This window comes from Schistocerca serialis, chromosome 3 (genome assembly GCF_023864345.2).
Source record: "Schistocerca serialis cubense isolate TAMUIC-IGC-003099 chromosome 3, iqSchSeri2.2, whole genome shotgun sequence".
In the NCBI taxonomy this organism is placed as follows: domain Eukaryota; kingdom Metazoa; phylum Arthropoda; class Insecta; order Orthoptera; family Acrididae; genus Schistocerca; species Schistocerca serialis.
In genome coordinates, this window is record NC_064640.1 from 459,804,175 (window position 1) to 459,821,953 (window position 17,779).

The following is a 17,779-nucleotide window of genomic DNA, read 5'->3' on the forward strand; positions in this document are numbered from 1 at the left end:
TGTGTCGCAGCAAAGAGCTATCGAAGTTTCAAGTCCATGTGTTGAAACTTGTTTCTCCCAGTAGCTGATAGTAATTCAGACTGCCTGTTGGCAGTGCGGAATGAGAAGCGGTTTAAGAAAGTGAAGTATAATGCAGCGCAGGAAATACTGCAGAATGGTAAAAACTTGCCAAGTGCAAATCTGAAATGAAGCCTTCCGACGCCAACCACTGCTAGCAAGTAGGGAAGGTGCAGAATGTGTAAATAAACACCAACAACCGTGGAAGATGCTTTATAAATAAAAGCGAAACGCGTCTGATGTAATTCTTTTTAATTAAAGTGCAGTCACCTCAAAACGGATAACCTATAGTAACTGACTGCCTAGTTGTTTGTGAGCTTGCCTCCTTAGTATAGTATTTCTTCTGTTTTCTATAGATATAAGTCTGGTGAGGTTTTTTGGTGCATTGTCTCATTTAGGCCTAAAAATTAAGTGTCAGCCGCCTGCTTAGTGTGTTATTTTTAGACACATGCGTTTTTTAACAATTTACATGTGGAAATAACATGAAAGCACTTATTTTTGAGAGTCTGCTATCATGTTTTAGGCTTCAATTTTTATGGAGATGTGTGTGTGTAGAAATAAGATTGTGATGCATTCTTGTCAAGCCTCACCGACTAATTTAAATGTAGAGATTCTTAATTTGAGGACGCATCGTGCCGTACACTAAGGATGGTACAAAGATCTAACTGTGGATGGTGACAAGTACTGCTTGCCCTGTAAGTTCATCGCATGAGCGTTTTGCTGACGAAGAAGTTTGGCCATTTTAGACGCAGATATGCTGGAAGTTACAACCTTTGATAAATACTTCTGCAAAAAATTCAGATCGTCTGGAACTTACGAACATGGCCAAGATTGCTGCTCTGTGGTACACTGAGATGGCTCTTTCATTTCAGTGGTTGGTAAAGTACTGGGATGTGATTGGCTGTTTTGTTTTAATGGATGGTAGAAATACTGGGCTAAGATTCGGCGTTTCGTTTATTGGCTGGTAAAATACACTATGTGTTCAAAAGCATCCGCACACACCCAAAAAATACGTTTTCCGTATCAGATGCATTGTGCGGCCACCTACTGCTAGGTACTCCATATTAGCGACCTGTGTAGTCGTTAGACATCGTGAGCGAGCAGAATGGGATGCTCATGAACTTTGAATTTGATGAGGTGATTGGGTGCCACTTGTGTCATACGTCTGTACGCGAGATTTCAACACTTTTAAACATCATTAGGTCCACGGCTTCCAATGTGATAGTGAAGTGGAAACGTGACGAGCAACGTGCAGCACAAAAGCGTACAGGCCGACCTGGTCTGTTGACTGACATAGACCGCAGACAGTTGAAGAGGGTCGTAATATGTAATAGGCAGACATCTATCGAGACCATCACACAGGAATTCCAAACTATTTCACGATCCACTGCAAGTACTATGACAGTTAGGCGGGAGGTGAGAAAATTTGAATTTCATGGTCGAGCAGCTGCTCATAAGCCACACGTCAAGCCGGTAAATACCAAACGACGCCTCGCTTGGTGTAAGGAGCGTAAACATTCTAAGCAAGGAAGGGAAAGCAGAAAGGTGGAAGGAGTATATAGAGGGTCTATACAAGGGTGATGTACTTGAGGACAATATTATAGAAATGGAAGAGGATGTAGATGAAGATGAAATGTGAGATATGATTCTGCGTGAAGAGTTTGACAAGGCACTGAAAGACCTGAGTCGAAACAAGGCCCCCGGAGCAGACAACATTCCATTAGAACTACTGACAGCCTTGGGAGAGCCAGTCCTGACAAAACTCTACCATCTGGTGAGCAAGATGTATGAGACAGGCGAAATACCCTCAGACTTCAAGAAGAATATAATAATTCCAATCCCAAAGAAAGCAGGTGTTGACAATGTGAAAATTACCGAACTATCAGTTTAATAAGTCACAGTTGCAAAATACTAACGCGAATTCTTTACAGACGAATGGAAAAACAGATAGAAGCCGACCTCGGGAAAGATCAGTTTGGATTCCGTAGAAATGTTGGAACACGTGAGGCAATATTGACCCTACGACTTATATTAGAAGAAAGATTAAGGAAAGGCAAACCTACGTTTCTAGCATTTGTAGACATAGAGAAAGCTTTTGACAATGTTGACTCGAATACTCTCTTTCAAATTCTAAAGGTGGCAGGGGTAAAATACAGGGAGCGAAAGGCTATTTACAATTTGTACAGAAAGCAGATGGCAGTTTCAAGAGTCGGGGAGCATGAAAGGGAAGCAGTGGTTGGGAAGGGAGTGAGACAGGGTTGTAGCCTGTCCCCCATGTTATTCAATCTGTATACTGAGCAAGCAGTAAAGGAAACAAAAGAAAAATTTGGAGTATGTATTAAAATCCATGGAGAAGAAATAAAAGCTTTGAGGTTCGCCGATGACATTGTAATTCTGTGAGAGACAGCAAAGGCCTTGGAAGAGCAGTTGAACGTAATGGACAGTGTCTTGAAAGGAGGGTATAAGATGAGCATCAACAAAAGCAAAACGAGGATAATGGAATGTAGTCGAATTAAGTTGGGTGATGCTGAGGGAATTAGATCAGGAAAGGAGACACTTAAAGTAGTAAAGGAGTTTTACTATTTGGGGAGCAAAATAACTGACGATGGTCGAAGTAGAAAGGATATAAAATGTAGACTGGCAATGGCGAGGAAAGCGTTTCTGAAGAAGAGAAATTTGTTAACATCGAGTATTGATTTAAGTGTCAGGAAGTCGTTTCTGAAAGTATTTATACGGAGTGTAGGCATGTATGGAAATGAAACATGGACGATAAATAATTTAGACAAGAAGAGAATAGAAGCTATCGAAATGTGGTGCTACAGAATAATGCTGAAGATTAGATGGGTATATGAAATAACTAATGAGGAGGTATTGAATAGAATTGGGGAGAAGAGGAGCTTGTGGCACAACTTGACTAGAAGAAGGGATCGGTTGGTAGGGCATGTTCTGAGACATCGAGGGATCACCAATTTAGTATTGGAGGGCAGCGTGGAGGGTAAAAATCGTAGAGGGAGACCAAGAGATGAATACACCAAGCAGATTCAGAAGGATGTAGCCTGCAGTAGATACTGGCAGATGAAGAAGCTTGCACAGGATAGAGTAGCATGGAGAGCTGCATCAAACCAGTCTCAGGACTGAAGACCACAACAACACAACAACAACAAATTACTTGCATGATATTGGTGACGTGTGTGTCACATTTAAAAATGAATTTAAACAGCAAGTCTAATGGTCATGTCTTACCTATTTACTGTACTTTCGGCATTATACTGCAGACATTTGATAATGACCTAAGGCCGAAACTGGCCAGTAGTGAAATTTATATGCATGGTGTATTAAAGGAATAAGACTGATAGCCTATGGTGGTCAAAATGGTTCCATCATTTAGACGACACATTGAGCCTGTTGACCCGTACATAAAGAAATTATTATAATTTGGTTGAGGAATTATGTAATCCTCATATCGCGGATAACGTTGGGACTTATAGTTGTTATTAATGAGTTTTAATCACAAAAAATGTCTCAAAGAGCTATTTTGATCAATGAAGTACAGTTTTTTTACATCTGTATGAGGAACAACAAATGACAACGATGTAGGATACCGGTACATTATGGGAAGAGATAACAGTATTACAGAACTCAGCGCTTAAGTAAAGAAGGCTGCCGAATTCAGATCCAGTTCTGAAGTGAAGACAGTTTTTACGTATCAAGGAAGACAGTCAAATGTCACTGTTAAACGTTATTATTTTTATAGCGGATTGCGTTTTACCGTGCCTGATTTCATATTTCATACTTTCATATTAAAGTTTTCTTAGTAAACGTACATCGCATTATAGTTATTTACAGCACGAATTACACGTAACACAGGTGACCTTAAATGTTCTGTCTTGATATTACAAAATGAAACTGAAAATGAGATAGTTTATAATGCGTAAAACTTTTTGGCTCTTGTATTAAAAGTATCAATATATTTCTTCGTCAGTATTAGCACTTATCGGTTCATCTGTCACCAAAAGCTATTTCAGTAATATTTTCGTTTATGAAAAAAATGTACTTCTTCAGTCCCTTCTTTACTAATATTCAATTAGCACGACACATTTCTGTAGCGTGCTACCCTCATCAGGTGTATTTCAGTTACATTTATATTACATTAATCTGAAATGTGATTATGTTCATTTGCTGTGTGTGCCAGTGCGGTTATGTATGCATTTTTATTGGAAATTTAGTTGTCTGTCACAGTGAACAATGACAAACACCTTACAGCGTAATTAACATTTTCACATACACATGTTTACATGTTGGTGTGCTTTCCACTGTGCTCTTTGTGCCAGATAACTAATTTTCGAGTAAAACTGTATGTAAATGCACTAAATAAATGACCTACGCATGCAAATCACATAATGTACACACTAATGTATATTTATTTTTCTGTACAGGATTGTTTGTGGACATATATCCTCACTGTTATATACAGAAAATGATCATAATCACACTTAGGATTAATATAATATAAATGTAGCTCAAATGTACCTGAGGATGATGAAATGCTACCGAAACACCTCATTACGAATGACATATTAGCAAAAAAGTGACTATTGCAGTACAAATTATTTCATAAATTGACAATCAGGTACTCAAAACATTTCATATAACGTGTATAAATTTAAATGTATCAGTTCTACGTAAATTTTTTGTAAAAAACATTTCTTACTGCTACCTATCGTTATAAATATTCTAACCAGTGAGATGACACTTCGTGGCACACGGAGGGCCTGTGCTAGCGTTTGACCAGTCTCCAGTCGCTCTAGTATTCTACTCTTCATAACGTCATCGGTATGTGTTCTTTCAGCCATTTTCAATACACAGTTACCATTAGCACGTCTGAAAACGTCTGCACACTTACACGCTGCACCGCACTCTGACATGCACCAACATACCTCTGCGTATGTGGGCTGCTGCCAGCGCCATTGTGCGACGACCGCAGGCCAGATGCACCGCATGGTCATACCCCGAGGTGATTTAAACCCGAAAACCGCCCACCACAGCGTTGTTTCACCATGTATCAGCATTATCCTTAATTTATGAGCATGAGTGTACTTGTCAACTCTGGCTATCAGTTCTTCGTTTGAAATGGCTCTGAGCACTATGGGACTCAACATCTTAGGTCATAAGTCCCCTAGAACTTAGAACTACCTAAACCTAACTAACCTAAGGACATCACACACACCCATGCCCGAGGCAGGATTCGAACCTGCGACCGTAGCTGTCCTGCGGTTCCGGACTGCAGCGCCAGAACCACTAGACCACCGCGACCGGCTCTTCGTTTGAAGTGAATCTTCGTCCAACAACAAAAATTTTCAGTTTTGGGAAGAGATGGAAGTTTTATGGAGCCATATCAGGTAAATAAGGCGGGTGTGGCAACAATTCATACCTTAGTTCGTGTAATTTTGCCATGGCGACGGCACATGTGTGCGGGCGCACATTGTCTTGATGGAAGATGACTTTCTTACTTGCTAAACCTGGCTTTTCTTCGCGTATCTTTTGTTGCAATTTGTTCAGGATGTTGGCATAGTGTTCTCCAGTAATTGTCTGCCCAGTGGGGAGATAATCTACAAACAGAATCCCCTTTGCATCCCAGAACACTGATGCCATGACCTTTCCCACTGGAGGAATTGTCTTTTCTTTCTTTGGTGGAGGGGAATCAGCATGTTTCCACTGCTTTGACTGTTGTTTTGTGTCTGGGGTATAGTAGTGCACCAAAATTTCATCTGTGGTCACAAACCAGCGCAAAAAATCTTGCTCGTTTCTCCTGAAACGGGCCAAACATTGTTCCGATATGTCCATTCTCATGTTTCGTTCCAGCGTCAAGAGTCATGGCACCCATCTTGCAGATATTTTTTTCATTTCTAATTCTTCAGTTAAAATGTGATATGCCCTTTTAGATGACATCTGGCAAGCGTGAGCAATTTCACACACTTTCAATCGGCGATCCTCCATGACCATTTCGTGCACTTCTGCAATGATTTCTGGAGTAGTGACACGTCTTGGGCGACCACTGCGCGGATCATCATCTAAGCTCTCCCGACCAAATTTAAATTCATTTGTCCACTTGGCAATAGTTGAATACGAAGGAGCAGAGTTCCCCAGTGTGTCCCAGAAATCGGTATGAATGTCCTCTGCTTGCATACCTTTCTTTACGAAGTACTTCATTCACTGCTCGAATCTCGATTTTTTCCATCTACGCAAATCACTACGCGGGAACAACAACAGAGCTATGTCACCACCACAGCTCTCTTCCACGAGCACTGGCGTGGCACATATTAACAGGCAACAGTTCAATGAATAGCACGTGAACAACTCGTTGCTCTAGCGCTGACCCTCGTGGTAATTCCGAGAACTTTTCAAACCACCCTCGTAAATGCTCTTGAACTTTATCCATCGATAATCAACGTTGTTAATGCTGGGGATGAAATTTTCATGCCGACCGCTCGAATAATGTGAAATCTGTTCATTGTCGCTCTTGCTAAGCAGAAATATCTCCCTTCCGTTTTTGTATTCCTATTTACAACCGTATTCAGTGATGCTGTAACGGCCTTATGATCACTGATTCCCTGTTCTACGCCAACTGAGTCGAAAAGTTCATGTCTGTTTGTCACCAGCAGATCTAAGATGTTACCTTCACGAGTCGCTTTTCAGAATAAGATAATTTTCGGATTAGGCACTTACAACAATATTCACATGACTTGCTGTCCCTGCTACACGCACTAATCACTTGAATTTCCTAGTCTATAGCTGGTAGATTGAGATATCCGCCTAGTGCTACAAGACGACCAGGAAATTTACGCGAAATATTCTCCAGGTTTCCCCTCAAATGATGCGTGGTGGAGGGTACGTTGTACCACTACTAGTCATTCCCCTTCCTGTTCCACTCGCAAAGATAGCGAAAGGAAAACGACTATCTACAAGCCTCCATACGAGCCCTAATTTCTAGCATCTTAAGTTCGCTATCCTTACGTGGCAGTAGGATCATTCTCCAGTCAGCGTCAAATTTCAGATCTCTAAATTTTCTCAGTAACGTTTCTCGAAAAGAATCCAGAGATTCCTATTTGAATACCTGAAACATCTCCTTAACACTTGCGTGTTGATCGAACCTACTGGTAACATATCTAGCAGTCCTCCTCTGAATTGTTTCAATGCCTTCCTTTAATCCTACGAGATGAAGATCCCAAATACGCAAAAAAAGAAAAAAGGCACTTCGTCTTCAGGCCACAAGTGGCCCATCGGGACCATCGACCGCCGTATCATCCTCAGCGAGGATGTGAGTAGGAGGGGCGTGTGATCAGCACACCACTCTCCCGGTCGCTATGAGGGTTTTCTTTGACCGGAGCCGCTACTATTCGGTCGAGTAGCTCCTCAATTGACATCACAAGGCTGAGTGTACCCCGAAAAATGGCAGCAGCGCATGGCAGCTGGATGGACACCCATCCAAATGCCGGCCACTCCCGACAGCGCTTAACTTCGGTGATCTCACGGGAACCGGTGTATCCACTGCCGCAGGGCCGTTGCCCGCAAACACACAAGCACACAAACAGTACTCAAAAATGGCTCGGACTACTGTTCTTTACGCGTAGCCCTTTACGGGTGAACCACACTAAAAACCGAATTGGGATTCCATCCGGACCTGGCGACTTACTTGTTAGCTCTTTCAGCTGTTCCTCTATGCCAGAGTTGCCTATTACTATTTCCTCGATTCGGGAGTCTGTGGGATGATCAAACAACGGAATATTTGTACGGTCCTCCAGCGTGAATGATTTCCCAAACGCGAAATTTAAAACTTCGGCTTTCTATGCCAAACCAGATTGGTCAACGAGTGACCCACTTAGTGATTTTGCGTAGGACCAGAACTTTCTCGGGTTCTCGGTTAGATCCTTCGATAAGGTATGACGGGGATAGCTGTATGCTTCGAGCACAGATATTTTCACGGATACACGAATCTCTACCAACTTTTGCCTGTCGTCATTTTCGCATTCTCTTTTGAACCCAGAGTACAACGGTTTTTGCTTCCTTAGCATTTTCCGGATTTTGTTATTAAACCACGGTGGCTTTTCTCCGTCCTGAGTCCACTTACTCGACACATAGCTTTGCCCATAGTTCCTCTACTTTCATCATACCGGAACTATATGATCTCCATTCATTGTCCAAGTAGGGTGCCAGCAACTGATTATCTTCTCTTCCTAGCAAAAATTCTCTCCTAACCTTCTTCATTGATTTATTAATTTTAGTATCACCGTCGCAATAATGACATCGTGATCACTAATCCCTGTCTCTATACTGACGCCGTCGATAAAATCGGGCCTGTTTGCAGCCAGAAGATCTAAAATATTTCCAAGGCGTATGGGCTGTCGAATTAGCTGCTCAAGATAGTTTTCGGGAAATGTGTTTAAAAGTACTTCCCAAGACATCTTGTTGGTACCCTGCATCCATAAACGAGGCAGTCTACACTCGGTAGGTTAAAGGTGCCTCCAACAAATATTGCATGATACGGGTATTTCCGCGCAAATGAGTGTAAACTTTCTTTGCTTCACTCTAAAACTGCCACGGTGATATCATGTAGCCGGTAAAAACATCTAAGAATTAACTTGATTTCCCTTAGACGTGCTATACGCGTCCAGATAAATTCACAGTCGCACTCAAAATCTATCTCGTTAGAAGCAGTATTTTTGTGGAGTGCAATTTACACTCATCTACATCTACATCTATACTCCGCGAGCCACCTTACGGTGTGTGGCGGAGGGTACTTATTGTACCACTATCTGATCCCCCCTTCCCTGTTCCATTCGCGAATTGTGCGTGGAAAGAACGACTGCTTGTAAGTCTCCGTATTTGCTCTAATTTCTCGGATCTTTTCGTTGTGATCATTACGCGAGATATATGTGGGCGGTAGTAATATGTTGCCCATCTCTTCCCGGAATGTGCTCTCTCGTAATTTCGATAATAAACCTCTCCGTATTGCGTAACGCCTTTCTTGAAGTGTCCGCCACTGGAGCTTGTTCAGCATCTCCGTAACGCTCTCGCGCTGACTAAATGTCCCCATGACGAATCGCGCTGCTTTTCGCTGGATCATGTCTATCTCTTCTATTAATCCAACCTGGTAAGGGTCCCATACTGATGAGCAATACTCAAGAATCGGACGAACAAGCGTTTTGTAAGCTACTTCTTTCGTCGATGAGTCACATTTTCTTAGAATTCTTCCTATGAATCTCAACCTGGCGCCTGCTTTTCCCACTATTTGTTTTATGTGATCATTCCACTTCAGATCGCTCCGGATAGTAACTCCTAAGTATTTTACGGTCGTTACCCCTTCCAATGATTTACCACCTATGGCATAATCGTACTGGAATGGATTTCTGCCCCTATGTATGCGCATTATATTACATTTATCTACGTTTAGGGAAAGCTGCCAGCTGTCGCACCATGCATTAATCCTCTGCAGGTCCTCCTGGAGTACGTACGAGTCTTCTGATGTTGCTACTTTCTTGTAGACAACCGTGTCATCTGCAAATAGCCTCACGGAGCTACCGATGTTGTCAACTAAGTCATTTATGTATATTGTAAACAATAAAGGTCCTATCACGCTTCCCTGCGGTACTCCCGAAATTACCTCTACATCTGCAGATTTTGAACCGTTAAGAATGACATGTTGTGTTCTTTCTTCTAGGAAATCCTGAATCCAATCACAAACCTGGTCCGATATTCCGTAAGCTCGTATTTTTTTCACTAAACGTAAGTGCGGAACCGTATCAAATGCCTTCCTGAAGTCCAGGAATACGGCATCAATCTGCTCGCCAGTGTCTACGGCACTGTGAATTTCTTGGGCAAATAGGGCGAGCTGAGTTTCACATGATCTCTGTTTGCGGAATCCATGTTGGTTATGATGAAGGAGATTTGTATTATCTAAGAACGTCATAATACGAGAACACAAAACATGTTCCATTATTGTACAACAGATTGACGTAAGCGAAATAGGCCTATAATTATTCGCATCTGATTTATGACCCTTCTTGAAAATGGGAACGACCTGCGCTTTCTTCCAGTCGCTAGGTACTTTACGTTCTTCCAGCGATCTACGATAAATTGCTGATAGAAAGGGGGCAAGTTCTTTAGCTCCTCCTGCTATGGCGTCTGATCTGTCTTTATACTTTCCATGACTTGCTAAGTATTTCAGAGCTTTCTGTTTCCGGTTTCAGCCAGCTTGCGGTCCCGAGAATAATTCGATCGCGACAAATTTGCCAGAGAACAATAAATTCGAGAACCTCGTTACGAGTACTTCATTAATTTGCTGATAAATTCTCGACAATCGAAGTGTCTGTACTCTGAACCACCTGGTCTGATTTCGCTGTTTGCTTGTCGACTGACGAGTTTTCATTAGAGCACCTCAAACAACAGCTTAGCCTAAAAAAAAAAATAAAAAAAAACGAAAGAAAGTGCATTCCACAAGCACTCTACTACCCACCCAAGTAGCTGCTTTCTCTATTTTCCGATACAACTTCTCCTGCGGCATATTTCGCATCCTGAATCCGTATTAATTTCATTAGACATTATCGCATTTTTATGGCTGTAAACACGCCACCACCACCAGCGTTCAACCTATGTTTTGAACATACAATCCAATCGGAGTTCAGAATTTCACTGCTGTTGGCAACTGGTTTCTGTAAGTTTTCTGTGTCTTGTGCATTGTTACCGTTTATAAGCGAAGCTAATTCCGGGACCTTTTTAGGTTTTATCTCTGTTATTACCACTGTGGCATATTGTAATTTATAGATACCACTGTACTACGATAAACGGCGTGGGAAATACTGCACTGATACAAAAATTTGAAATGTAGCTTATTTAATAGTGCTTCTACTAAATTAAACGTACATCAAGAAACTGTTGTATTGTCAGATCATCATAACATGACCAGACCCCCATAAATTATTACATCATAGATTGCATTTACCACATATATTCACTCACAGAAGACAAAAGTTATTTTATAATTTTAAAATGAAAAACGAGCGAGAACGTTTAGTTTAAGGTCTCTGGACAAAATTCCATTTAAAAATGACTTCTGTTTACGATTCTGTAGTATACTCTTAGTGCTGCAATTCGACATTAAGGTCTAGCTCACTTTTTACTGTATAGAACATTAGCTAAATATTTGCAGAAATAGTACGAAATTATCAGTCTAATCTAATTTTAGTCTATTTCGAATAACTCGCTATTATTTACAAATTGAAATCCTCCAATTTCTTTTCCCTAGGGCAAGAATATAATTTCAATAAGCTGACGGAAGAAGAAGTGAATTCTCTTGGACTGCCATATGACTACGATTCCATTATGCATTATGCGAGGAATACATTCTCTAGGGTAAGTAAAGGATGAACGATAACCAGAATTATTTTACACATTTTAGGTGTTTCCATCCTCTTATAGTTTACTTAGCTTGTGGAATACTACCACGCTTACTAATTTGAGATTCTATCATTTCTATATGAGAGAGAAACGCTGAGAACGTTGTACATATTCAACATACTACCAGAGAAACAAGCAACGTATCTTGGATAAGCTACACTTCTAATACTAGAGACTAGTGAACTCTAGTTTTACATCTCTACGACTCCCAAATACGTACCGACCGTCAGGAAATTCTTCTTGGTGGTTGCCTTTTGCCGTATATGTCAATAACATTGCTTCCTGTTTTTTAGCATTACAAGGTCTGAAGTGTTAAACAAAGGAAGAAAAACGGATGCTTGCGCATAGCGATGGTTCATATTTAGTTCTGCTCCTTCATTCCTGCAGTTCTTTCGGACGCATAGTGCAGTTAGTTGAAGACAGCAGCCCATTTCGATCACTTCTGGCCGTGCGGTTAAAGGCGCTGCAGTCTGGAACCGCAAGACCGCTACGGTCGCAGGTTCGAATCCTGCGTCGGGCATGGATGTTTGTGATGTCCTTAGGTTAGTTAGGTTTAAGTAGTTCTAAGTTCTAGGGGACTGATGACCTCAGCAGTTGAGTCCCATAGTGCTCAGAGCCATTTGAATTTTTCGATCACTTCAGGAAATCTCGCCAACGGTTACACTACAGCAACTCACAATAAAAGTAAAAAAAATTGTCCTTACACTTGTCAGTTTGGTGAACCTCTGCAGCACTCATTCATGACGTTGACAGTTGTCATCTAATGCCCTGTCGAACATAAAGTATGAGCAGGTAGTTGTCGTAAATAAGATTACCAGTAGAAACTTCGTACTGCGCATCGAGCAATCCGAAAAATTCTTTTATGCGTTAAATGAGTGTCATGAATCTAATCATATAGCATTTACGTGAGGTTTACTTAAAATTTAAAACATTCCATTCAAAACTATCGAACATTACTGCTACTCCCGAAAAATTAAATATTTCAAGCAGCGGAAGGTCGTTCCCACGGGGGATGCAGACCAAGACTATCGGGTGATTTCCTAGCGTGTTATTCACCAACATTGCTCTATCGACGCAAGTATTGTCGTCAAAGGATCGTCAACTCCGCCAGTGTTGATTCTTGGCCACAGCAACAGCCTGCCACGAGGATACGGGGGTGCTCTGCACATAAATACAGGCATGTTTTTTGTCCTACACTTTCTCTAGCTGTAAATGCGTTGGCTTTGCTATCATATTAATCTCACACATTCTACGGGCGTGTGCAGGTCGTTTTCACAATTAATGTTACTACGTATAATTTGAGTTGATAATTTGAAAAGCTCGATGCGGTTGAGCTATCTTCAACCACATATTGCGACTGGTTGTAAGCGAAAAATATGTGTGTTTTTGGGTGATCTAACCCCAAATTTCGAACATTTTCAGTTGTTTGAAAGCGACTGTAGGCGTGAAACTATACTTCAGGACATTCCACTTCCATTTGCTATATCATGCTTTGACTCTCCTGGCTCTCACAAGTCAATGGCCCCCAATGCCTCTGATTACAGTGAATCCGTTAATGAGACACTGTACTCTCTTTACTTGTATTGTAAGCGAAATTTCGATGCCTCCTCAAGGCCCTGCACTTAAACAACACCCCTGTTATCGTACTCATAACTAGTTGACTTTCTGGTCTGAGTACAGCGGGTTTCCTCTTCTTCCTACAGTAATATATATAGATTGTACCCCAAGATGTCCTCACACAACGTACTGCCCAAGATGAAGAAAGATATTCTTACTGGCCCCTAACTGTTTTGACCAGCGCGTTTAACACTGTCATGTCCAGAAAGAATATTAATGCGTCATACCAAACATAAACAGCCATAATGGCGTTGTACTCCATGCAGTATCTTCAGCGATAATAGCTGCTACGAACTGTTAGTTCTGTCAGCAGTGACCACAGCCTAGGACAGCGGCAAATATCTTCCTCTTCTTAGTAGCACTCTCAGAAGAAACTAGTGTTACGTTGTGTATCCAAATGAATACAACATTATCGTGGTAGAATAAAGATTATAGTTTAACACCTCGTCGATGCCTGCAGTTTTGGGTGAGGACGGGATATGAAATTGCCTCTGTTGCGGCCGCCCCTATTGTATTACCGGTGTACTATTATATGGCGAGGCGCAGGTCCCATTTACGAGACATGTCTACGACTGTACATGTATGGGATATTGCATCCTAGTTCTTTGCAATACACACATTGCTATCCTCCAAAGACAAATGTCAACCAACAATGACATCATATAAAAGCTAGCTGAAAGGCAATAAGTAAACAATCAGTGATTTTCGCCGAATAGAAGCTCTTTTTGAAGTCTTAGTACTCGAAATACTAATTTGACCCAGGAATACGAGGACTGCTCAAAAAATCCCGGAACTTTGTCCACAAATTTTTTTGCGCTTATCTTTTACTTATTGTGCATGGTTTCCTTCGAAATACTCTCCTCCACGATTAACATATAGCTCCCCACGCCGTTTCCTCTTCCGGAAGTAATCTTATTATGCCTCTTGCTGAATCGCGCGAAGCGCCGTCTGTGAATTTCCTTTTATCTCGTCTACCGTTGCAAATCTTCGTCCCTTCAACAGGGTTTTCAACTTTGGAAATAAAAAAAGTGCACAGGGGCCAGGTCTGGAGAGTACGGAAGATGAGGCAGCACAGTAATTTCGTTTGTTGTGCAATAGTCACGCACCAACAGGAACGAAAGGGCGGGTGCGTTATCGTGCCGTGGGACGAACTTGGCGGTAACACAATGCATTCCAAGATGCTGTGTGAGGATTTCATGACATGATCCAACTGAAATGTTACATTCTTCTTCAATCTCTCGACAGTCAGTCTTCGACTGGCATTCCTGAGATGAGCGTCGTCGGTAGACATCGAATGCCGTCCTGAACGAGGGTGTTCTTTAACTTCCATCCGGCCATTTTTAAACCATGTGAACCATTCGTAACACCGAGTACGACTTGATAATTTAAGCACTCCTCACCGTAGGCTTCCCGCGTCATTTATTGCGTCTCTATAAAGGTTTCCTTGAGTTTCATGCAAAATTTAATGCATCCGCGTTGCTCCTCTAACTGTGCCATCTCGAAATTCGCAACGTTCTACTCAATACAGCAGTTAACAATAACAAACAGACATATAACAATGAAACTTCCGACAGTCACACATTAAACACAGACGCGTGCACGGAAGCCCCCCTCATTTTGCTCCAACCCACCATTGGCGCGAAATTACGAATGTTCCGGAAATTTTTAAACAGGCCTCGTATAGCATGTTGGTACGGAACGGTTCTCTCTTTTACCCATATTTTATCCGCGTTGTACACTGAGGTGACAGAAATCATGGAATACCTCCTAACATCGTGTCGGACATTCTTTTGATCGGTGTAGAGCAGCAACTCATGTAGAATGGACTCAGCAAGTCGTAGGAAGACCCCTGTACAAATACTGAGCCATGCTGCCTCTATAGCCGTCGATCGTCCATATTTGCGAAAGTGTTATGTTTGCGAAAGTGTTGACGGTGTAGGATTTTTTGCACGAACTAACCTCTCGCTTATGTCCCATAAACGGTCGATGCGATTCATGTCGGGCCATCTGAGTGACCAAATCATTCATTCGAATTACCCAGAATGTTTTTCAAACCAATCGCGATCAACTGTGTCCCGATAAAGTGGCGCATTGTCATCCATAAAAATTCCACCGTTTTTTGGTAACAGCAAGTACATGATTGGCTGCAAATGTTCACCGTGTAGCCGAACATAATAATTTCCAGTCTATGACAGGGTCAGGCGGACCAGAGGACCCAGTCCATTCCATGTAGACACAGCCCCCACCATTACCCAGCCACAACCAGGTTGCACAGTGCTTTGTTGACAACATGGGTCCATGGCTTCGTAGGGTCTGCACCCCACTTTAACACTACCGTCAGCACTCACAAATAGACAAGAGAAATCGGAATTCATCTAACCAGGCTACGGTTTTCCAGTCGTCTAGGGTTCAATCGTTATGGTTTCAAGTCCAGGAGAGACGTTGCAGGCGATGTGCTGTTAGCATAGGTACTCGCGTCGGCTGTCTGCTGGCATAGCCCATTAACACTAAATTTCACCGCAACGTCCAAATGGATATGTGGTGTCACCGCCAGACACCACACTTGCTAGGTGGTAGCCTTTAAATCGGCCGCGGTACGTTAGTATACGTCGTGTCGCCACTATCAGTGATTGCAGACCGAGCGCCGCCACACGGCAGGTCTAGAGAGACTTCCTAGCACTCGCCCCAGTTGGACAACCGACTTTGCTAGCGATGGTTCACTGACAAAATACGCTCTCATTTGCCGAGACGATAGTTAGCATAGCCTTCAGCTACGTCATTTGCTACGACCTAGCAAGGCGCCATTACCAGTTACTATTGATACTGAGTCATGTACAGTCAAGAGCGACGCTCATCATTTATGGATTAAAGTTAAGTATTCCACCAGCTACGTCCGTTTTTCTAAAGTCTTATTTCCTTGTCCTGTTCCAGACCTCACGCCAGCCTGCGTGAGCTAAAACGCGTGCCTTTCGGCTTCCTCTAGTACCCGGTGTTGGCTCTCCTGCCAACCCACAACAGGATACGTTTGTCGTACGTCCCACATTGATTTCTGCAGCTATTTCACGCAGTGTTTCTTGTCTATTTTCACTGACAACTCTACGCCAACACCGCTGCTCTCGGTCCTTAAGTGAAGGCCGCTGGCCACCGCGTTGTCCGTGGTGAGAAGTATTCACTATGGATCCTGCAATATTGAATTCCCTAACGATTTTCGAAATTGAGTGTCGCGTGGGTCTAGCTTCAACTACCATTCCGCGTTCAAAGTCTGTTAATTCTCATCGTGCGGCCATAATCACGTCGGGAACCTTTTCACATGAATCACCCGAGCACAACTGACAACTCCGCCATTGCACTGCATTTTTATATATCGTGTCAAGGTCTATAGAATTTGCCTTGTGTACGCGATACTACCGTCATCTGTATATTTGCATATCGCTGTTCCGTGACTTCTTGTCACCTCAGTGAATACTTGTCTTCATGTTGCAGCAGTTTTCAGAAATACAAGGACAACTGAAGGAAACCTTAAACTTTCAGCATTGCACTAAGAAACCTACCTTTTGAAAAGAAGCTGTATGGATGAATATCTATATTTTTGACAGCAGCCAGGAGTAGGTAGCCTCCAAAGCCTGATGTCACAGGAATGTTTTCCGTACTTTGGTTATAATTACCTTCCTCTTCGATGCCTGAAGCAGAGCTGTCCTGCAAGTATTAAATTCGGTGATCAGCCATATTACTACGTAACGAGAATGAAACAACTGCGAAAAGTAGTGACATGTTTCAGTCATTTCACTGCGAGTTAAGATTACGTCTGTATTGCTACTTTTGCCATCAGTAAGACACGAAAATTGCCAAAATAGTTCAAAGCTTTCTCTAGCTCATCAGAACCTCCCTGATAGTGTATCTCGACCCTCTCAGGAGCTGTCTTATCGTTACTATCTCAGTTTAACGTGCATATCAAGCATAGACTGAGAAGGGAAATGGGAACTGTCTCAGGCTGGCTCCATTCTCAAGGGATTGCAGATATATTGCCGGTAAATCTGAACTGAATTTACTTGAAGAAAGACTTACTGAATCTCTCGAGAACCTACTTATCAAAATCCTGGAGTTTACATTTAGGTTGAAATTTGTTAATGCTATTCAACTCACCGTATACTGGGCCTAGAGGATCAGTGAAATCAAGCTTAGACTAATTATAGCTCGCCCAGAGGCATATAAGCTACCGTATCATTTCTCCATACACCATTTGTGAAGTGAATACATTGTATATAAAAGTACCCTCAGCCATACATATCATAGTGATGTACAAAGTATGACTGTAGACGTAGACTATTATTTGAAAAAAAGACTCCTGTCTCTTAAGCCTGGGAAAGACCACAAGTTACTTCTGTTCGTAATCAAAGTAATAGAACAAGCTCCTGAAATCACCAGTTGTGTTACCGACGTCTACCTCCAGATGAATACAGTACGTTGCTGGAACAAATATTCAGATGGAATGCAATGACAGTTCTTTAACGAACTGTATTTTTTTAAGGTTGTGTTCAGACGTTCAACAGGCATCGCTTTCTTTCCAGTTTCGGCTTAGCATTCAACAATGAGCAAAAATAGTCAGACATAATCCTTTGGAGACTAAATTAGGTCATATACGCTTTTCATT

The 17,779-nt window shown here is 42.0% G+C and overlaps 1 protein-coding gene across 2 annotated transcripts in view; it reads left to right on the forward strand.

Annotated features, from left to right (window-relative positions):
• The window catches only part of LOC126470361 (tolloid-like protein 1), a 595,917-nt gene that overhangs the window by 380,972 nt on the left and 197,166 nt on the right, over positions 1–17,779 (forward strand). For both annotated transcript variants that reach the window (XM_050098158.1, XM_050098159.1), the window contains exon 5: positions 11,360–11,466. In XM_050098158.1, the coding sequence (XP_049954115.1) occupies positions 11,360–11,466 (107 nt within the window). The remainder of the gene's footprint in view (positions 1–11,359; positions 11,467–17,779) is intronic.